Here is a 21,846-nt window from a genome sequence, read left to right as displayed (position 1 = left end):
TGCTGCTACATCTTTTCATGGTTCCTGTAATTTTTCCATCCTAACCAAAGTAAGGCTTCATTCATCCCTGAAGAATAAGGTTCTGGGTGATTGCTATTTCAGTAGGAACCATCCAAATTGCTGATTCTAAACCAATCAAAAACTGGGTTTATTTACCAAACCAACATGAAAATTGTGTTGTCCATATCCAGGCTAGATCTAGTCGTATTTATGTTATGTGTGAAAATGAGACATCAGCTGCTTGTCTTTATTCAACCTGCATGGAGCGTAAGATTTCAATCAACCTTGTGCTCCTTTCACAGAACATCAAGAGCTATTTCGATGCCGTTCTTGGAGACATAGTGGCTCATTCAACTTGGCATCCAGAGGGTTTTTCCGGGTTTTTTTGTTGTTTTGTTTTGTTTTGTTCTTACTAGGGTTTGTTTTGGGTTTGTTTTGATTGGGGTAGTGTTTTGGGTTTTTTTGTCGTTGTGTTTTTGTTTGGTTGTTTTTTTTTGTGTTTTTGGGTTTTTTTTTTTGTTGTGGTTTTTGTTGTGTTGTTTTGTTGGGTTTGTTTTTGGGGGGTGGGGGGTGTTGTTTTGTTTTGTTTTGTTTTTTCCTTTTATTTTTTGGGGTTGCTTTTTTATGCATCTCAGTCAGAACAATTATCGCGTTGCATAAAGGTTTGGTGGCCTTGATAACATCATTTTATGCATAAAAAACGTTTACGGGAGTAAGAAAGAGATTTGGGGCAGTCCGTGTTACTCTAGCCAAATGTTTGACAAATAGACGGATGCTTGACGTCGCAATTTTCGTCATCCAGAATCCAGGCATCAAATTTCAGACAGTTTTGACTGCCCGATTTGGAAAATCCTTGGACAGGTGCACCATCCAACCAGAACCACCGGTCATTGTTGTCCTTGTCACGCCCTCCAAGGTAAACATCGACGTTTTTGTTGCCTATTACATCTGAAACATCCAGTGATAACAATAAGCACAAACAGTTGGAATGTTTTCAGAGATTACTGTATACTCTCCTATCACATGGTACCCGTGAAAATCCGGGTTAGAATTGGATTTTAGCAACCCATGCTTGTCGTAAGAGGCTTGTAACACAGTGTGCGAAATAGCCACTGGCCCGCTAGCCCGTGGCTAGTAACAATCCAGTCGGGCCAGTAAATCTCCAGTCACAGGCCCGACTGACTAATGAATTTTCAAGGGATCATTTGTTTTGTTTTTTATGGTATTTTACCTTTTTGCATTCTTTTGCTTCGTTTTTACATTCAAAGTTCGGGGTAGTAAATTATTTTACTGGCTATTAACTTTCAGGCATACCCAGCCCGACTGGCTAGCCAAATTTAGAAAATATTTCGCACACTACTGTAACAAGTTTGCTGATTTTTATGTCAGTCGCTGGATTGACTCCTCTTCGTACACCTGGAATATTGATAAGTGAATAAATATATGTATGAATATAAGTATATTTTAAAAGATGAAAAGTAAATTGATAAATAATTGAAAAACCAAACAGCAGTTGACAATTTCATTCGTTGAAATACGCATTCACTCCCGTTTGGCCAGCTTCTTAACTTTTTAGATTTCTCAGACTGTCGAACATCTGAAATGGCGACCTAATGTACATTTCCCCAGGCAGATTGTGCTGGGATGAAAAGGTACCGCCTTCCACGACTCAACCCCTCCAGGCGAACAAGCGGGTAAACATGATTCAAACATCAAGGTCGTTGCACTTCCACAACATTACGGCAGTTACGTTGCAGAGATAAACTCCACTCATTGTTAGTGGGCCTTAATATTACTGTATACAGCATAAGATGATCACACATTACAAGCTTTCCGTGAAGGTCCGGGCTAGATCTCCAGTAACCCATGCTTGTTCTAAGAGGTGACTGGGGATTGGGTGGTCAGACTCGTTGACTCGTTTAACCTTATACAGACTTGTGTAGAAATATAATACCACCAAGTTCGTTTACATGACACTTAATATTTCGCACTATAATAGAAATTGTAACATAATTTACTCTTATTAAAACGAAAACAAAATTAAGGACTCGGTCATGTCTCTGTCTTTCAGGTCTTGGACCATCCTACACTGCTCCGGAGGCCACGTGTTTTCCACTGTCGACTTAGAGACGCGTGGCTATTGTTGAAGTTAGAAACGATGTTGCAACGGGACATATCTGGGCATGGAAACAAATAGCTTGCCATTGTTTATTTCTAAAAGTCTATGTCTCTCCTTGTCTAGAAAATTGCCTTTTCGGAATGTTTTACGCGTGCATTCTGGTATGGTAGAGTATGATCACCTCTTTCGACCAACATTTTAAAACCTGCCTTTGGATTCGGGTTGTGTTTAATCAATGCAGACATGCTCCTTTTGGTTGTCATTTGAATGTATTTGTTGAAAAGGAACCAACGTTTGTGCCAGTTGCAATCATTTTTGTGGGAGTTACATACGAACAATCAACTGTATAACCGTTGGTAAATGACCAGATGGTGCCCTCATGAATACGTGCAAACACTAAGTTGCGGGTACAACAACGTGCGGGAATCTTGGACAAAGTACCGTGACTATGTGTCCACCAAGCTGTGAATGGGTACCTCGTAAGGATGGGAAAGCCACAGTAACTTGGTGCGCCAAAATGGCTGCACGAGTTGTATGATCCCCAGGGAGTTGAGATTGAAAAATACGATGTGCTGTTGAAATTGACAACCTATGATAGAGTGAAAAACAAAGCGCCTTTGAACAGCTGAGCTGAGCTGGATATTTGCGATATATAAACATCACATTATGATAATAATAATAAACACGAAATGAAATCTGTCCTCAATTGGTTTTCCTTTGATTAATTTAAGCTTCCCAAACTGCTAGCAAACGTACATAATGGTATGCCATTTTATTCCACATATACATTTAAATACGTTGTTTAATTTTATCAAACTGCATATAATCATTCTGAATACGCTTTGGGGGTTATCTTTATCAAAGGGGAACCTTTGTCATTTGTTATGCAGCTATATGTATACTAACGAAAAAAAGCAACTGTGTATAACATAAAACTGCATAAAATAAAAGTAATTTGAAAACTTATAAAATAATCCTATTTAAACATGCAGTAAAGCACTTTGCATGGAATTTGACGTCACGTATTTGATGTACTTTGTGCACAATGTACACATTTTTCGTACACACAATGTTATTCCATCCTAACATGCACGTATGTCATGTCACTGCTTACAGAAAATCGGCCCCTCCGCGCCCAGGGTATGCTGGAGACTTGAATGGCCCAAAATGAAGTGGGCAGACATATTGGTGTCCATCGAAACACGATCTCATCCCTATGAAGACGTTTTCAGCATAATGAGAACACGAGAGATTTGCCTTGGACAGCAAGACGACCTCATTCAGTTGACCCATCTAAGCAATTGATTCCATACTGCCAGTTTGACTGATAGGCCAATTCCTGGCCCACATCCAATCAGTTCCAGGACCGTACGCACCATGGAGGAAGCACAACATCCGGCCCCAGCGGCCTGCAATATGTCCAATTTTGCTCCAACGTCACCGACAGGCACATCTTGCCTGGTGCAGACAGCATGTACGGTACGGAGATTAGATTGTGATGGTGTTTTGTTCACTGACGAGTCGAGATTTCATCTGGACAGCTCAGATGGCAGGTCAAGGGTGTACAGACGGCCAGGTGAACGGTATGCTGACACGTGCGTTGTTCAACGACGACAGTTTGGTGGCGAAGCGTTATGGTATGGGGAGAATCACATCTCATGGTCGGACATCACTTGTTATTGTCAATGGCAATCTGACAGGTCTGTAGTAAAAGAATGAGATCTTTGGGCCTCATGTGCAGCCGTTCATTCAAGGACAGGGACGTAGCTTCACGCTTCAGCAATACAATGCCCGTCCACATGTCCCTCGTGTAGTGAGAGCTTTCCTGAGACAGCAGAACATTCCGGTACCTCCGTGGCCTGCTGTTTCACCGGAACTGTCCCCTATCGAGCACGCTTGGAATAAAATGGAGACACGTTCACGTCAAACCAAGAAACAGCCATTTATGTTAGCTGAATAGGGACAAGCGTTGCTTCAGAAATAGAAGAACATTCACCAGACTTTCTTCAATCGCTTAGTGTCGCCTACGCGTTGTCATTGTCAAGCCTACATCAATGCCAATGGTTGACACACACGATACTGAATTTGTGAACTTACTTTAGACACCACATCTCTTCAAGAGCGTGTCACGAGACCTAGTGTCAAATCATGCATACAGATCTCGATATTATCCTGTCAACAGTTAAGGAAAACACCACAGATCATTACGAAATGGCAAAGCATCAAATAATGCACAGTTACTTCATTCCAGTAGTATATATACTCTTTTAAAAAGTAGGGAAACCTGAACTTTCAATTTGGATAGGAAATATAAGCGTTAACAAACATTTCAAAGACAGACTTCTTATAAACGAACGCACCACCATTTATATTTATCACCACCCCTAAACACAACGCCTGGAATGCACGTGCACAGCACAGTGGCCACATACACGTGCATGGGGTATCATTCCTGATTTTGACGGTTTTCAAGGACGATGGGCATTTTAGAAGTTTAGTTGATGAAGAATAATGACAATTATTATGGATATACAACTTCTTCGGGCTCAGGGAACATAAACAAACATCGAAGGTACATCAGCCCATATCCCCTTTGAGGCCAGTAAACAACTTCGAATGTACCTGTATAACATGCGGCATCATTACACAACGAGTAAAGTGCAAGAATTATATCAGTATATTGTGTGACCGACAGTACTTCTAAACACAAAAGACAACAGTGCATATATATTTACGTACATTAATCTAAACATATATCAACACGATGGAGCACAATATGACCGTACAATATGTGCTGTTACAATTTCAAGAATAGCTTTGCTCACAGGATAATACACACACACACACTCACAAACACACACACATTCTGACAACGTGCAGAGTGCATATATATTAACGTACATTAATCTAAACACATATCAAACCGATGGACCACAACATGACGATACAACATGTGCTTTTACAATTTCAAGTATATCTTTGCTCACAGGACAATGCACAAATTCTGACAATGTTCTGAGGGCTTATATATTTACGAACATTAATCTAAACATATATCAACACGATGGACCACAATGTGACGATACAATATGTGCTGTTACAATTTCAAGTATATCTTTGCTCACAGGACAATGCACAAATTCTGACAATGTTCTTAGAGCTTATATATTTACGAACATTAATCTAAACATATATCAACACAATGGACCACAATGTGACGATACAATATGTGCTTTTACAATTTCAAGTATATCTTTGCTCACAGGACAATGCACAAATTCTGACAATGTTCTGAGGGCTTATATATTTACGAACATTAATCTAAACATATATCAAACCGATGGACCACAACATGACGATACAACATGTGCTTTTACAATTTCAAGTATATCTTTGCTCACAGGACAATGCACAAATTCTGACAATGTTCTTAGAGCTTATATATTTACGAACATTAATCTAAACATATATCAACACGATGGACCACAATGTGACGATACAATATGTGCTGTTACAATTTCAAGTATATCATTGCTCACAGGACAATACACACATTCTGACAATGTGCAGGGTGCATATAGATTTACGTACATTAATCTAAATACATATAGGACTTATCACTAATTCTGGCGATATGCTACGAGGGGCGTTCAAAAAGTAGTCAGCCTCACCCAGAAAATGATACAAATGCAGCTCTTTTTATGTTTTATTTTTCTACATATTACCTGTCAACCTCAAGCAAATTGGTTTTGCTATGTTCTGCCTCACGAGCCCAATTTTGTTTGACTTAAAATGTATAAAAAATGCAATTTGAAACTACAATCGCGTGTTAAAGTAACTCCCCCCCTTCATGTTTACTGAAAGAGCTTGTGTTGGAGACACTACCCATCCCCCTTTCAGATGACGTAATCATAAGGACATAACTTATTCTAATGTTTTCACTTATTCATACATGATGTCAAGGGTTCAAACTTAATACTGAATGGTCACACAAATGTCTGCTCTCAATATATTGTAAACAGTGCCAGCTTCAATATCTGGACACAATGTTTTTGAAAGATTGAAATAGGGGTGTCCTTAAAAAACAGCCCCCGTCTAAATATATATCAAGCAATCCAAATCTTTGAATGTTGATTATGACGGGATTCATCCAATACTATACTGAACATATTTTATATGATATTATCTGAGGGCATACCGTTATCTAAGAGGTACCAAATGACAGATCGTATTTCATTTTCTGCAATTTTTAAGAAATATTATACACCAATGTGTATTGATGACTTATATCTCGTTAACCACATTACCCACAATTGTGAAATTTTGGATATGGCTTTGCTAATGATTCCTTCAAAATAGAAGTTTTTCAAACATTGGACATGGATAATATAGTTAGGCTGACTCCTTTTTGAACGCCCACGTAAGTGTGTCTATAATTTCGTACATGTGCATTAATCTAAACATGTAGTATCACACTTAGAAATACAGCTAACATAGGAACAAACCACACGCACTTCTTTAATACAATATGTACTTAAATCATTACATCTGTCAGAAGACACATGTTGGAAACATAGACTGATCACTGAGAACCCATGCTGGACAGACCCGTGAAGATCCGGGGTAGAATAGGTCTTCAGCAACCCATGTGCTTGCCATAACAAGGCGACTATCTTGTCGTAAGAGGCGACTAACGGGATCGGGTGGTCAGTTTCGCTGACTTGGTTGACAAATGTCATCGGTTCCCAATTGCGCAGATCGATGCTCATGCTGTTGATCCCTGGATTGTCTGGTCCAGACTCGATTATTTACAGACCGCCGCCATATAGCTGGAATATTGCTGAGTGCGGCGTAAAACTAAACTCACTCACTCACTCACCCATGCTGGACATAGACGGATCACAGTGAGCATATGCTGTACATAGACAGATCACAGTGAGCACATGTTGGACATAGACGGGTCAAAGTGAGCACATGTTGGACATAGACGGATCACAGTGAGCATATTTTGGACATAGACGGATCACAGTGAGCATATATTTGACACAGACCTATCACAGTGAGCATATGCTGTACATAGACAGATCACAGTGAGCACATGTTGGACATAGACGGGTCAAAGCGAGCACATGTTGGACATAGACGGATCACAGTGAGCATATTTTGGACATAGACGGATCACATTGAGCATATATTTGACACAGACCTATCACAGTGAGCATATGCTGTACATAGACAGATCACAGTGAGCATATGTTGGACATAGACAGATCACAGTGAACATATGTTGGACACAGACGGATCACAGTGAACATATGTTGGACACAGACCTATCACAGTGATCATATGTTGTACATAGACAGATCACAGTGAGCACATGTTGGACATAGACGGTTCACAGTGAACATATGTAGGACATAGACGGATCACAGTGAGCACATGTTGGACATAGACGGATCACAGTGAGCATATGTTGGACATAGACGGATCACAGTGAGCACATGTTGGACATAGACAGATCACAGTGAGCACATGTTGGACATAGACGGATCACAGTGAGCACATGTTGGACATAGACAGATCACAGTGAGCACATGTTGAACATAGACGGATCACAGTGAGCATATGTTGGACACGTAGAAGTATCGCACGAAGGTTGTGTTTGACGCATAGGAAGTCACAGTGAGTAACTGCATGTACATCAGACAGAGCACCTGGTACCTGCTTGACAAACAGACGGACCATAAAGCGAGATATCACACTAAGCAAATATTTGACAAATAGATGGGTGCTTGTCAGAACAGTGTTCATCATCCAAACTCCAGGCATCAAATTTCAGACAGTTTTGACTGCCGGATTTCGAAAATCCTTGGACAGGTTCACCATCCAACCAGAACCATTTGTCATTTTCATCAGTATCACGAGCACCAAGGTAAACGTCGATATTTTTCTTTCCTATTATATCTGGAACATAAAGTAAACTTGATATGAATACATCCCTGCTTGACGTATAAAGCATACCCTCCATTTTCAACGCATTTCTTGCAGTGACAGTGGACACTCCTGAAGACTAGACGGATGACAGTATCATTGGACGGACAAAAGCCACCCGAACAAAAGCCACCCGAACAAAAGCCACCCGGACAAAAACCACCCGGACAAATGCCACCCAAAAAAAACCACCAACACAATATCATGTTTCCCAGATGTATTTGCATGATAATTCATTTTCATTTACACACCAAAAAACATTCATTTTGCTTTCAATTTAAACATTAACAATAGACACTAGATATTTTTATATGCAACATTGGCACTAGTCGCACTATTTAGCACTAAATACGTTATAAAATAATGTATAAAAGATGTTGTATGTTTCCAACATGAGCACTATTTCATCGCAATATACTTCAATATATCATCCCAGTTCAGTGCAATACAATTTCACATTCAAAATATGATGTTATGAGCTGTGTTATAGATATATAAAGTCAACATTACCATGAAATCCATATTTTACTTCAAAATCAATATTTTATCAAAGTGAACATTTTTTTAAGGAAACCAAGTTATTCATCAAAGTAAACATAATTTTACAACAAAATCAACATTTTTATGAAAGTCAACCTTTTTAACAAAAACAAATTCTTCTTAAATTAAACCCTTTATAAAATTTCCATAAAAAATCATTAAAGTCAATAAGGGTGGTAATTGTCCTCTCCGCAATGTTAAAATAACTGGGTGGCTTTTGTCCTAGGTGGCATTTGCCCAAGGTGGCTTTTGTCCAGGTGGCTTTTATCCGAGTGGCATTTGTCCGAGTGGTTTTTGTCCGGGTGCCATTTGTGCTGCTCCCCATTTTGTGTCATAACATTTGAGGATTTTCGCAGTTTAATTTATTTGCAGGGTATAATTGTGAAATAGAAAACAATATGTCTTTAAAATGGGATGACGTTGTTTTGACCGGGTTGGTAGAAAATAGCGCTATTTGTCTGTAAGATATATGTGTGCACAATGTTACTGTGATAGCCAAATTAATAACTGTCGTATTTTGGGTTTTTAATAATTAGGGTGTTTTTAAACTTGAAAATGATCGAAGTACGAGAAAAAGCTAATTGATATATGAAGATGATAATAGAAGAAAGGAGAGGAATTCGAAATAATCAAATGAGGAAAAGTAAATGAAGTAATAATTGCAAAATGTTTATGCTGTCAATGTTAGGCTTAGTATACATTTGAACTGTGGGCAAGATACAACACAGGCCCATGTTTGAAGGTGACTAAACACGAAACAAACAACAAAGTGTTTCTAGTGTCGGGGAACATGTAATAACCGCTGTGTGATTCTGTAATTAAGCGTTACATAAAGAGTTGGGTATTTTCAGTTTGCCAAATCCGTCACAGATATAATATCGAGCAAGTTTGGAAGGTGGGGTGCGTTTGGGTTTTTTTATTTTGGAGTTTTATTAAATTCGATATGGTTGCTTTTTGGATCTCGGGGGTTGAACGGAAACGTTTAAAACATGTTGCTTATAAAACGGCAACAAACCATTTTCAGCTAAAAGTGTAGGTACCGTGTGCTACAGGTAGAGCGGGAAATGCTTACATTTTTGGCCAACACTTATGTCATCACATATTTTCAGGCATCCATTTGAGGGCATTTTTACACATTTTACGAATCAGTTCAACGGAGACTGGCTTGTGCCAGTTTTATACGTTCTATATTGAATTCAGTGGCTGAATTTAAATCAAGTTTATTGGTATTTCACCTGATCCAGCTCGGAAGATCGAAGTGATGCAGATCTCGGATTATTAAACCACGAGTAAGGTGAGTGCGTGATTTGCTTGGCTTTTACGCCGCTTTTAGCAATATCACGGTTTGGATCCGAGGAAACTGGCTTGATACATTGTACCCATGTGGGGACTCGAACCCGGGTCTTCGGCGTGTCGAGCCAACGCGTTTGCTATACATGTATGTCGATGTTTGGGGGTCAAACTTGCTCCTTCATCTTCTAGAACAGTATCGACTAAGCCAACATAGCAAAGACACTACCGGAGCCTGTGAGTGAATTTAGTTTTACGCCACTTTTAGCAATATTCCAGCAATATCACGGCGGGGGACACCAGAAATGGACTTCACGTAATGTGCCTACGTTGGGAATCGAACCCAAGTTTTTGGCGTGACGAGCGAACTCATCAGGGTCATGCTTGGTCCTTCATTAGGGGTAGGTTTGCTCCTTTATCAGGGTATGCTTGCTTCTTTGTAAGGGGTCTGCTTGCTTCTTAATCAGAGGTATGCTTGTCCTTTCATCAGGGGTATGCTTGCTCCTTCATCAGGGGTAGGTTTGCTCCTTTATCAGGGGTAGGCTTGCTCCTTTATCAGGGGTAGGCTTACTCCTTTATCAGGGTAAGCTTGCTCCTTTATCAGGTATGCTTCCTTCTTTGTCAGGGGTGTGCTCGCTCCTTCATCAGAGGTATGCTTGCTCTTTCATCAGGGGTATGCGTGCTCCTTCATCAGGGGTGTGCTTGCTCTTTCATCAGGGGTATGCTTGCTCCTTCATCAGGGGTGTGCTTGCTCTTTCATCGGGGTATGCTTGCTCCTTCATCAGGGGTGTGCTTGCTCCTTCATCAGAGGTGTGCTTGCTCCTTCGTCAGCGGTATGCTTGCTCTTTCATCAGGGGTGTGCTTGCTCATTCATCAGAGGTATGCTTGCTCCTTCATCAGAGGTGTGCTTGCTCCTTCATCAGAGGTATGCTTGCTCTTTCATCAGGGTGTGCTTGCTCCTTTATCAGGTATGCTTCCTTATTTGTCAGGGGTGTGCTTGCTCCTTCATCAGAGGTATGCTTGCTCTTTCATCAGGGGTGTGCTTGCTCCTTCATCAGGGGTAGGCTTGCTCCTTTATCAGGGGTAGGTTTGCTCCTTTATCAGGGGTAGGCTTGCTCTTTTATCAGGTATGCTTCTTTCTCTGTCAGGGGTGTGCTTGCTCCTTCATCAGGGATAGGCTTGCTCCTTTATCAGGGGTAGGCTTGCTCTTTTATCAGGTATGCTTCTTTCTTTGTCAGGGGTGTGCTTGCTCCTTCATCAGGGGTAGGCTTGCTCCTTTATCAGGGTATGCTTGCTCCTTTATCAGGTATGCTTCCTTCTTTGTCAGGGGTGTGCTTGCCCTTTCATCAGAGGTATGCTTACTGCTCATCAGAGATATGCTTGCTCCTTCATCAGGGGTAGGCTTACTCCTCATCAGGGGTAGGCTTACTCCTCATCAAGGATATGCTTACTCCTAATCAGGGATATGCTTGCTCCTCATCAGGGGCATGCTTGCTCCTCATCAGGGTATGCTTGCTTCTTCATCAGAGGTATGCTTGCTCCTTCATCGGGGGTAGGCTTGCTCCTCATCAGGGTACGCTTGCTTCTTCATCAGGGGTGTGCTTGCTCCTTCATTAGGGGTAGGCTTACTCCTCATCAGGGATATGCTTGCTCCTTGATCAGGGTATGCTTGCTTCTTCATCAGGGTAATGCTTGCTCCTTTATTAGGGTATGCTTGCTTCTTTGTCAGGGGTATGCCTGCTCCTTCATCAGAGGTATGCTTGCTCCTTCATCAGGTGAAGGATTAAGCATACACTGAGAAACGTCGTGTTATTCATACCAAAGAAGCTGGCATCCCTAAATCTGTGCTTTTCCTATAATCACTGATGTTCTTGTCATCACCACCTGTATTGTATCCTACCATTGTAATTGTATTTAATATCTGTTGTGTACAGAAGGTATATATGTCATTAATGGATGCCTAAATGGACTTGATATTTCGAGGTTGTGCATAAATATTTCAAACTTACCTCGAATGACATCCTCAAAGAATTTGTGCATGGCATCCGTCTTGTATATGACTAGGTCTGCACCTTTGCCCTCACAATGTTTCTGAGCGTCCTCCCATTTCCTCTCCTTAGATTCATACTTATAGCACATGTTATGGGCCTCCACCTTCGTGAACCCGCCGGGACACTCGACTGAAATACACAGCGTGGGAGTTTACAACACTCTAACAGTGTGAGTGCGTGTGTGCGTGAGTATGTGCGTGCGTGCGTTTGCAATACAGTGACATGTGCGGGCGCTCGGGCGCTCGGGCGCGTTTACAACAGTGACAGTGTGAGTGTGTGAGCGCGCGTTTACAACACTGTGTTTGTGTGTGCTATTTTACAAAACTGAGAAAGTGTGTGTGCGTGTGCGTTTACAACACTGTGACAGTGTGTGTGTATGTGTGTGCATGCGCGTTCACACCAATGTGACAGAGTGTGTGTATGTGTGTCCAACCGCGATTACAACACTGTGACAGTGTGTTTGCATGTGTGTGTACATGCGCGTTTACAACACTGTGACAGAGGGTGTGTATGTCTGTGAGCGTGCGTTTACAACACTGTGACAGAGTGTATGTATGTGTGTGCATGCGCGTTTACAACACTGTGACAGTGTGTGTGTGTGTGTGTGTGCGTGCGTGTGTGTGACAGAGCGTGTGTATGTGTGTGTGCATGTGCGTTTAAAAAACAGTGACAGTATGTGTATGTGTGTGTGCGTACGTTTACAACACTGTGACAGTGTGTGTGTGCATCTGTGTGTGCATGCGCATTCACAACAATTTGATAGAGTGTGTGTATGTGTGTGTCCATCCGCGTTTGCCACACTGTGAACGTGTGTATGTGTGTGCATGTGCGTTTACAACACTGTGACAGAGTGTGTGTATGTGTGTGTACATGTGCGTTTAAAAAACAGTGACAGTATGTGTATGTGTGTGTGCGTACGTTTACAACACTGTGACAGAGTGTATGTGTGTGTGTGCATGCGCGTTTACAACACTGTGACAGAGTGTGTATGTGTGAGTGCATGCGCGTTTAAAAAACAGTGACAGTATGTGTATGTGTGTGTGCGTACGTTTACAGCACTGTGACAGAGTGTGTGTGCATGTGTGTGTGCATGCGCATTCACAACAATTTGATAGAGTGTGTGTATGTGTATGTGTCCATCCGCGTTTGCCACACTGTGAACGTGTGTATGTGTGTGCATGTGCGTTTACAACACTGTGACAGAGTGTGTGTATGTGTGTGCATGTGCGTTTACAACACTGTGACAGAGTGTGTGTATGTGTGTACATGCGCGTTTACAACACTGTGTCAGAGTGTGTGTATGTATGTGTGCATGTGCATTTACCACACTGTGATAGGGCGTGTGTATGTGTGTGTGCGAACGTTTACAGCACTGTGACAGTGTGTGTGTATGTGTGTGTACATGCGCGTTCACAACAATGTGATAGAGTGTGTGTATGTGTGTGTCTATCCGCGTTTACAACACCGTGACAGTGTGTGTATGTGTGTTTGCATGCGCGTATAAACACAGTGAACGTGTGTATGTGTGTGCATGCGTGTTTACAACATTATGACAGAGTGTGTGTATGTTTGGGAGCGTGCGCTTACAACACTGTGACAGAGTGTATGTATGTGTGTGCATGCGCGTTTACAACACTGTCACAGAGTGTGTATGTGTGAGTGCATGCGCGTTTAAAAACCGTGACAGTATGTGTATGTGTGTGTGCGTACGTTTACAGCACTGTGACAGTGTGTGTGTGCATGTGTGTGTGCATGTGCATTCACAACAATTTGATAGTGTGTGTATGTGTGTGTGTCCATCCGCGTTTGCCACACTGTGACAGAGTGTGTGTATGTGTGTACATGCGCGTTTACAACACTGTGACAGTGTGTATATGTGTATACAACACTGTGACAGTTACATGCGCGTTAAACACTGTGACAGAGTGTGTATATGTGTGTATGCGCGTTTACAACACTGTGACAGAGTGTGTATATGTGTGTGCATGCGCGTTTACAACACTGTGACAGAGTGTGTATATGTGTGTGCATGCGCGTTTACAACACTGTGACAGAGTGTGTATATGTGTGTACATGCGCGTTTACAACACTGTGACAGAGTGTGTGTGTGTGCATGTGCGTTTACAACACTGTGACTGTGTGTATGTGTGTGTACATGCGCGTTTACAACACTGTGACTGTATGTATGTGTGTGTCCATTCGCGTTTACAACACTGTGACTGTGTGTATGTGTGTGTACATGTGCGTTTACAACACTGTGACAGAGGGTGTGTATGTGTGTGTGCATGTGCGTTTACAACACTGTGACAGAGTGTGTGTGTGTGTGCATGCATGACGCGTTGTGTATGTGTGTGCATGCGCGTTTACAACACTGTGACAGAGTGTGTGTATGTGTGTACATGTGCGTTTACAACACTATGACAGAGTGTGTGTATGTGTGTGCATGCGCGTTTACAACACTGTGTCAGAGTGTGTGTATGTGTGTGTACATGTGCGTTTACAACACTGTGACAGAGTGTGTGTATGTGTGTGCATGTACGTTTACAACACTGTGACAGAGTGTGTGTATGTAGGTGTGCATGTGCGTTCATAACAATGTGGTAGAGTGTGTGTATGTGTGTGTCTATCCGCGTTTACAACACTGTGATAGTGTGTGTATGTGTGTTTGCATGTGCGTATAAACACAGTGACAGTGTGTGTATGTGTGTGCATGCGCGTTTACAACACTATGACAGAGTATGTGTATGTGTGTGTGCGTGCATTTACAGCACTGTGACGAAATGTTTGTATGTGTGTGTGCATGCGCGTTTACACCACCCACAGAGTGTGTGCATCTGTGTGTGCGCGTGCGTTACAGCACTGTGACAGTGTGCGTGTATGTGTGTGTGAATGCGCGTTACAGCACTGTGATGGAGTGTGTGTATGTGTGTGTGCATGCGCGTTTACAGCACTGTGATAGTGTGTGTGTATGTGTGCATGCGCTTTAAAACACAATGACACAGTGTATGTATGTGTGTGTTCATGCGCGATTACAACACTATGCCATTGTGTGTGTATAAGTGTGTGCATGCGCGTTTATAACACAGTGACAGAGTTTGTATATGTGTGTGTCCATTCGCGTTTACAACACTGTGACAGTGTGTATGTGTGTCTGCATTCGCGTTTACAGCACTGTAACGGAGTGTGTGTATGTGTGTGTGCATGCGCGTTTACAAGCACTGTGACAGAGTGTGCGCATGTGTGTGTGCGCGTGCGTTACAACACTGTGGCAGTGTGTGTGTGTGTGTGCGCGCGTTTACAACACTGTGATAGAGTGTGTGTATGTGTGTTGGTGTACGTGTTAAACTCTGTGACAATGTGTGTTTGAAATACTAGTGTCGTTTCAACACTAATAGTGCAAGTGTGTGTTCTGTGATGGGGTGTGCTGTTTTAACACTGGGTCAGTGTTTGAATGCGTGTGTGGCAGTGTGTGTGTATGTGTGTGTGTTTTAAACATTGAGTCAGAGCGTATGCTTTTCAATGTGTGTCTGTTTGGCATACTGTGACATTGGCTGTGTGTGTCTTAACACTGTAACATAGGCTGTGTGTGTTTTAACACTGTGACATAGGCTGTGTGTTTTAACACTGTCATAGGCCATGTGTGTTTTAACACTGTGACATAGGCCATGTATGTTTTAACACTGTAACATAGTCTCTGTGTGTTTTAACACTGTAACATAGGATGTGTGTGTTTAACACTGTGACATAGGCTGTGTGTGTTTTAACACTGTCATAGGCCATGTGTGTTTGAACACTGTGACATCCAGGGTACTTGTGGAGATTTATCCAAACGTATTCCCTGGAGATTGTCAATGATGATGGCACAAATTATTATGCATGAATGGATTCCCGGGAACATTACTACCTTACCCGTTGCGTATACAAACACACACGTCCACTCACAAACACACGACACACACACACACACACGAACTCACACACACAAACCGAAACATGAGTCTCATTAACCTATTCAGACAATGACCTACTTTTCAGCCTATCCGAATTTTCTCGTGTGAAAGTGAAAAATAGACGTCACAAACAACTATGGTTACACTGAATTCCAATTCCTTGTTTCATGAGAAAATGGTATTTACAACTGAATTTTAATTTCAAACTTTAATAACATCGTATTTCTATATTTTATGGCGAGGTGTAGGCAGCATGACCTTAACTGAGACGTAACATACTGCAGCAGTTTGATGAGGTCGTAAAATGATTCACAATGCATCTGGCTCACTGGTTACACCTGTTATGTGTGTTCTGCGCTTATTCAGTGTAGTTCTGTAACGCACAATGTGATTGATATAATACCAAGTCCGTACCAGACCGCCAAACTTTTCTAGCGGCAGAACCTCGTTTTGAGATTTCCACGATTTCCAGGTTTCTGTTTGTCAGTGCTCGCTGTACGACAGAGCACGCTGCACGACATGTTTGCAAGGATTATAAGGAGCGTAGTGTTGCAATATACAAGTGCTTAGATGTACCGATTAATACTGATTAATAATAAGGTATCCAGTTAAATGAATTGGTCTAAAATATCTGGACTGGTTATTGTACTAAGTTGCGTAATAGGACGGAACCCAGTCAACAGGAAACGAGACTGTTGTGTAATCAATGTTTTGACTTGAAACACACGACGCACATATTCACAAACACACATACAGACACGACCAGACACATGAACCCAAGCACACAAACACACGACGCATACACGGACACACAGACACACAAACACCATGCACGCACGCACGTGCACACACACACACAAACGCACACCCCACCCAACCCCGCAAATAACGACCTCGACATACGTGGACATTCGTCAGTGTTGCAATCTGTCGTCTCCTGCTTGGTGCTCTGTCCGCTGCACTGGGCACCCCCATGTCTTGGGGTGGGGTTGGTACACGTGCGGGTGTACTCGACCGTCTGTGACCCCCCTCCACACGTCTTGGTACAGGCCTGGCGATCGTCCTCCACCCATGCAGACCACCCCCCGTCCACTGAAAAAATAAAACATACACAACGGTTTTGTATGGAATCCTAGAAAGGGCATTGTCGCAAAATTAACCAAGGTACGACAATGCGACAATACCACAACGCGACATTTGGCACATTGTCGCGCTTTGAATAATATATTTTATTCCACCAAAGGGCGACAATGCGACATAGCGACAGTTTTCAATGTCAAAATATGTCGTGTGTCGCATTGTCGTACTATCTAAGATGTGTAAAGAAAGCGTTAAAATGTTCGACAACGAGACGTATATATTTTCGACAAAACAGCAGATTAGAACTTGTCTTCAGCAACCATGCTTGTCGTAAGAGGCGACTAACGGGATCGGATGGTAAGAAACGCTGACTTGGCTAACACATGACATCGTATTCCTATTGCATAGATCGCTGGTCATGCTGTTGAATACTGGATTGTCTGGTCCGTCTGGTCCAGACTCGATTATTTACAGATCGCCGCCATATAGCTGGAATATTGCTAAGTGCGGCGCTATAAAAACAACAAAAACAATTACCTGGGCATGACCCATCGTTACAGGCACCTGTCTGGGTGTTGATTCCCACACTTGAGCATGTCGCTCCGCCGTTCGACGGGAGAGGGTTGTTGCAAGTCCTCTGTCTGTTAATGCTCTGTGTCCCGTCCCCACAGGTCACGGAGCAGATCCCCCTACTGATCTCTCGCCAGCTGCTCCACCCACCGTCAACTGGGAGTGAGTGAGTGAATTTCATGGTAAAGTTAATGTTTTCAACCAAAACTACCTTTCACAAGAGAAATTGCATTTCACATTATATTCGGGTCATTGCGTTACCATTGCTGGGATTATTTCAGATATATTCTGTTCTTGAAAAACCTATTTGTCATCAAGTGTATAGTACCAAACACATTCTCCACCCACCGTCAATTGGTAGTGAGTAAGTGAGTGAGTGAATTTCATGGTAAGTTACTGTTTTCAACCAAAACTACCTTTCACAAGAGAAATTGCATTTCACATTATATTCGGGTCATTGCGTTACCATTGCTGGGATTATTTCAGATATATTCTGTTCTTGAAAAACCTATTTGTCATCAAGTGTATAGTACCAAACACATTCTCCACCCACCGTCAATTGGTAGTGAGTAAGTGAGTGAGTGAATTTCATGGTAAGTTACTGTTTTCAACCAAAACTACCTTTCACAAGAGAAATTGCATTTCACATTATATTCGGGTCATTGCGTTACCATTGCTGGGATTATTTCAGATATATTCTGTTCTTGAAAACCTATTTGTCATCAAGTGTATAGTACCAAACACATTCTCCACCCACCGTCAATTGGTAGTGAGTAAGTGAGTGAGTGAATTTCATGGTAAGTTACTGTTTTCAACCAAAACTACCTTTCACAAGAGAAATTGCATTTCACATTATATTCGGGTCATTGCGTTACCATTGCTGGGATTATTTCAGATATATTCTGTTCTTGAAAAACCTATTTGTCATCAAGTGTATAGTACCAAACACATTCTCCACCCACCGTCAATTGGTAGTGAGTAAGTGAGTGAGTGAATTTCATGGTAAGTTACTGTTTTCAACCAAAACTACCTTTCACAAGAGAAATTGCATTTCACATTATATTCGGGTCATTGCGTTACCATTGCTGGGATTATTTCAGATATATTCTGTTCTTGAAAAACCTATTTGTCATCAAGTGTATAGTACCAAACACATTCTCCACCCACCGTCAATTGGTAGTGAGTAAGTGAGTGAGTGAATTTCATGGTAAGTTACTGTTTTCAACCAAAACTACCTTTCACAAGAGAAATTGCATTTCACATTATATTCGGGTCATTGCGTTACCATTGCTGGGATTATTTCAGATATATTCTGTTCTTGAAAACCCTATTTGTCATCAAGTGTATAGTACCAAACACATTCTCCACCCACCGTCAATTGGTAGTGAGTAAGTGTGAGTGAATTTCATGGTAAGTTACTGTTTTCAACCAAAACTACCTTTCACAAGAGAAATTGCATTTCACATTATATTCGGGTCATTGCGTTACCATTGCTGGGATTATTTCAGATATATTCTGTTCTTGAAAAACCTATTTGTCATCAAGTGTATAGTACCAAACACATTCTCCACCCACCGTCAATTGGTAGTGAGTAAGTGAGTGAGTGAATTTCATGGTAAGTTACTGTTTTCAACCAAAACTACCTTTCACAAGAGAAATTGCATTTCACATTATATTCGGGTCATTGCGTTACCATTGCTGGGATTATTTCAGATATATTCTGTTCTTGAAAAACCTATTTGTCATCAAGTGTATAGTACCACATTCTCCAACCGTTATAATGTTGGTAGTAACAACAATCCAAAGGCGAGAATTTATGGATGACAACTTCTATATTTGGGGAATAAGACGTTTCGGAGTATATTCTTACTCCTTCCGTTGTTGTTCCAGATATACATATATAGTTATCTGTTTCCTAGTCTTTCATTCACCCGATGAAGGCGTGCAACGTTGCATTAATTCTTTAGAACTTTTTAACTTATTATTGTTATCTAAATACGTATTCTTTTATTATTATTTTTAATAAATTGTATGGTAGCTTCTCTGTGGGCTGATAGCTTTATTACTGAAAGAAATGCATTTTGTTATTTATTAGAGAAGCATGGTGTGACATTGTGCCTTTAAGGTGTACGTTTAAACTACGCTCTAGCCACATCTGCATGGATATTTAGTGTCTTTAGGGACCAATGTTGTTCTTAAGAGACGACATGATGGATCGGTTGATAAGGCGACATGGTCAGTTGCATGCCATTATATCCTGATGTCATGGGTTAGAATAAGTCTTCTCCAGACCATGCTTGTCGTAAGAGGCGACTAACGGGATCGGGTGGTCAGGCTCGCTGACTTGGTTGACACATGTCATCGTATCCCAATTTAGTAGATTGATGCTAATGGTGTTGATCACTGGATTGTCTGGTCCAGACTCGATTATTTACAGACCGTCACCATATAGCTGGAATATTGCTGAGCGCGGCGTTAAACAACAAAAAAGACAAACGCATTAACTGATCACGATTCCATTATTCACAGGAACACAACAATGCCGTTAAAACACACAAAAAACAAATATTACCAGGACAGACTTGTTCGTTACATCTATTATTCTCCGTGGAGGTTCGAGACCCGGAACATGTATCGCCGCCGTTTGCTGGTGCGGGGTCGGTGCACGACCTCGTCGAAGTCACGGTCTCCTCCCTTCCCCCACATGTCGCCGTACACTGCGACGTGGAGTCGACCACCCAAGGACTCCAGTTGCCGTTTACTGGCACTGAAAGAGTGAAGTGTCAGTCATCGAGAGAGTGAGGTTAGTTTTATTTAAAGGTTACGAGAAGCAGCTATTTTAAAGGGTTTGAGAATAGACATGACACGTGTTTTGTTAGGACCTCCAGCCTTTAGATATGGCTCCATGGCTACCTTTAACAAAGTTCCAACAGCAGTCCCAGCTACCACACAAGGTTTTGGCAACGTTGTTGGAAGGTTGTAGAATGGTAACGTCATGACACAACGTTGTCACAACGTTAGTATTACGTCATTTTATAACGTTATGTCACAACGTTGTCACAACGTTAGTATTACGTCATTTTATAACACTATGGCACAACGTTAGTATTACGTCATTTTATAACGCTATGTCACAACGTAATAACAACGTTGCTAATTGACGTTGAGGAAATGTTATACTTTGGGCTCACAACGTTATGACAACGTTTGTTATAACTTGGTGTCATGACAGTTTTCTGTAAAACTTTTCACTTTGTGATTATTTTTACTATTCAGCCACAGTTTCAGAAAACACACGACCAAAAACAGCATCCAAACTGACGCATAAACATTGACGTGAATTTCTGCTTTGTTACTTATGTAGTGTTCAATACTGGGAAAACTATTCAACTATATACATTTGTATTTATATAGTAACGTTAAATAGAACGTTAGGACAACGTAAACTACGTTAGCATCAAATAACTTTAACCTTGTGGCGACGTAAAACTGACGTATCACAACGTCAGGCAAAACATTGTGACAACGTAAAAGGGAGTCCACAGAATAACGTCGTAACAACGAAAGCATAACTTTGCGACGACGTGAAATTGTTAGGGGGCTTCAGAGAGAGAGAGAGAGAGAGAGAGAGGGGGAGAGGGAGAAGTTTATTCAGTAGTATTTGGGCCATAAGGCCTATGATACAGTTGGGGGCGGTGGGGTAGCCTAGTGGTTAAAGCGTTGGCTCGTCACGCCGAAGACCCGGGTTCGATTCCCCACATGGGCACAATGTCTTAAGCCCATTTCTGGTGTCCCCCGCCGTGATATTGCTGGATTATTGCTAAAAGAGGCGTAAAACTAAACTCAGTCAGTCAGTCAGTATGATACAGTTGACAAATACAATTTAAATTACACGTGATCATAAACATTTGAATTTCATATTGATCTTATTTTGAATATCTCATTGAGATAGATAGCTGTTAGATGGTGTACATTACTATTTTGTGACATGAAAATTGCCTGAATGGTTAGTGGGCCTCTGTAGACTGATTGTAGCTTCTGTATATATAGAGTTCTGGCTTGATTATGGGCTGTTAGGGGTTTCAGTCACATCATGAAGAGTCAGTTTGATAGAAGAAAGCCGGAAACAGGGCCAGCAGTACTTGTAACTGATTTCTGTTACTAACACTACAATTTGATTCGTTGATGCAGACCACCTCCGTGGTAAAGTGGTTAGAGCGTCCGCCCGGAGAGCGGAAGGTCGCGGGTTCGATCC

General features: G+C 41.6%; 1 protein-coding gene across 1 annotated transcript in view; it reads right to left on the bottom strand.

Moving 5' to 3' along the window:
- Positions 1-631: 631 nt before the first annotated feature.
- LOC124264274 (SCO-spondin-like) overlaps positions 632-21,846 on the bottom strand; it is a 52,345-nt gene continuing 31,130 nt past the window's right edge. Inside the window, exons 15-19 of the mRNA XM_046699014.1 lie at positions 20,164-20,358; positions 17,559-17,747; positions 16,845-17,033; positions 11,950-12,120; positions 632-948 (exon numbers count right to left, since the gene is read on the bottom strand). Coding sequence (XP_046554970.1) covers positions 746-948; positions 11,950-12,120; positions 16,845-17,033; positions 17,559-17,747; positions 20,164-20,358 — 947 coding nt within the window. The 3' untranslated portion in view covers positions 632-745. The remainder of the gene's footprint in view (positions 949-11,949; positions 12,121-16,844; positions 17,034-17,558; positions 17,748-20,163; positions 20,359-21,846) is intronic.

This window comes from Haliotis rubra, unplaced genomic scaffold (genome assembly GCF_003918875.1).
Source record: "Haliotis rubra isolate DU_JTF1 unplaced genomic scaffold, ASM391887v1 Scf918, whole genome shotgun sequence".
In the NCBI taxonomy this organism is placed as follows: Eukaryota; Metazoa; Mollusca; class Gastropoda; order Lepetellida; family Haliotidae; genus Haliotis; species Haliotis rubra.
The sequence above is the reverse complement of the archived record's forward strand: the minus strand, read 5'-3'. Positions and strand labels throughout refer to the sequence as shown.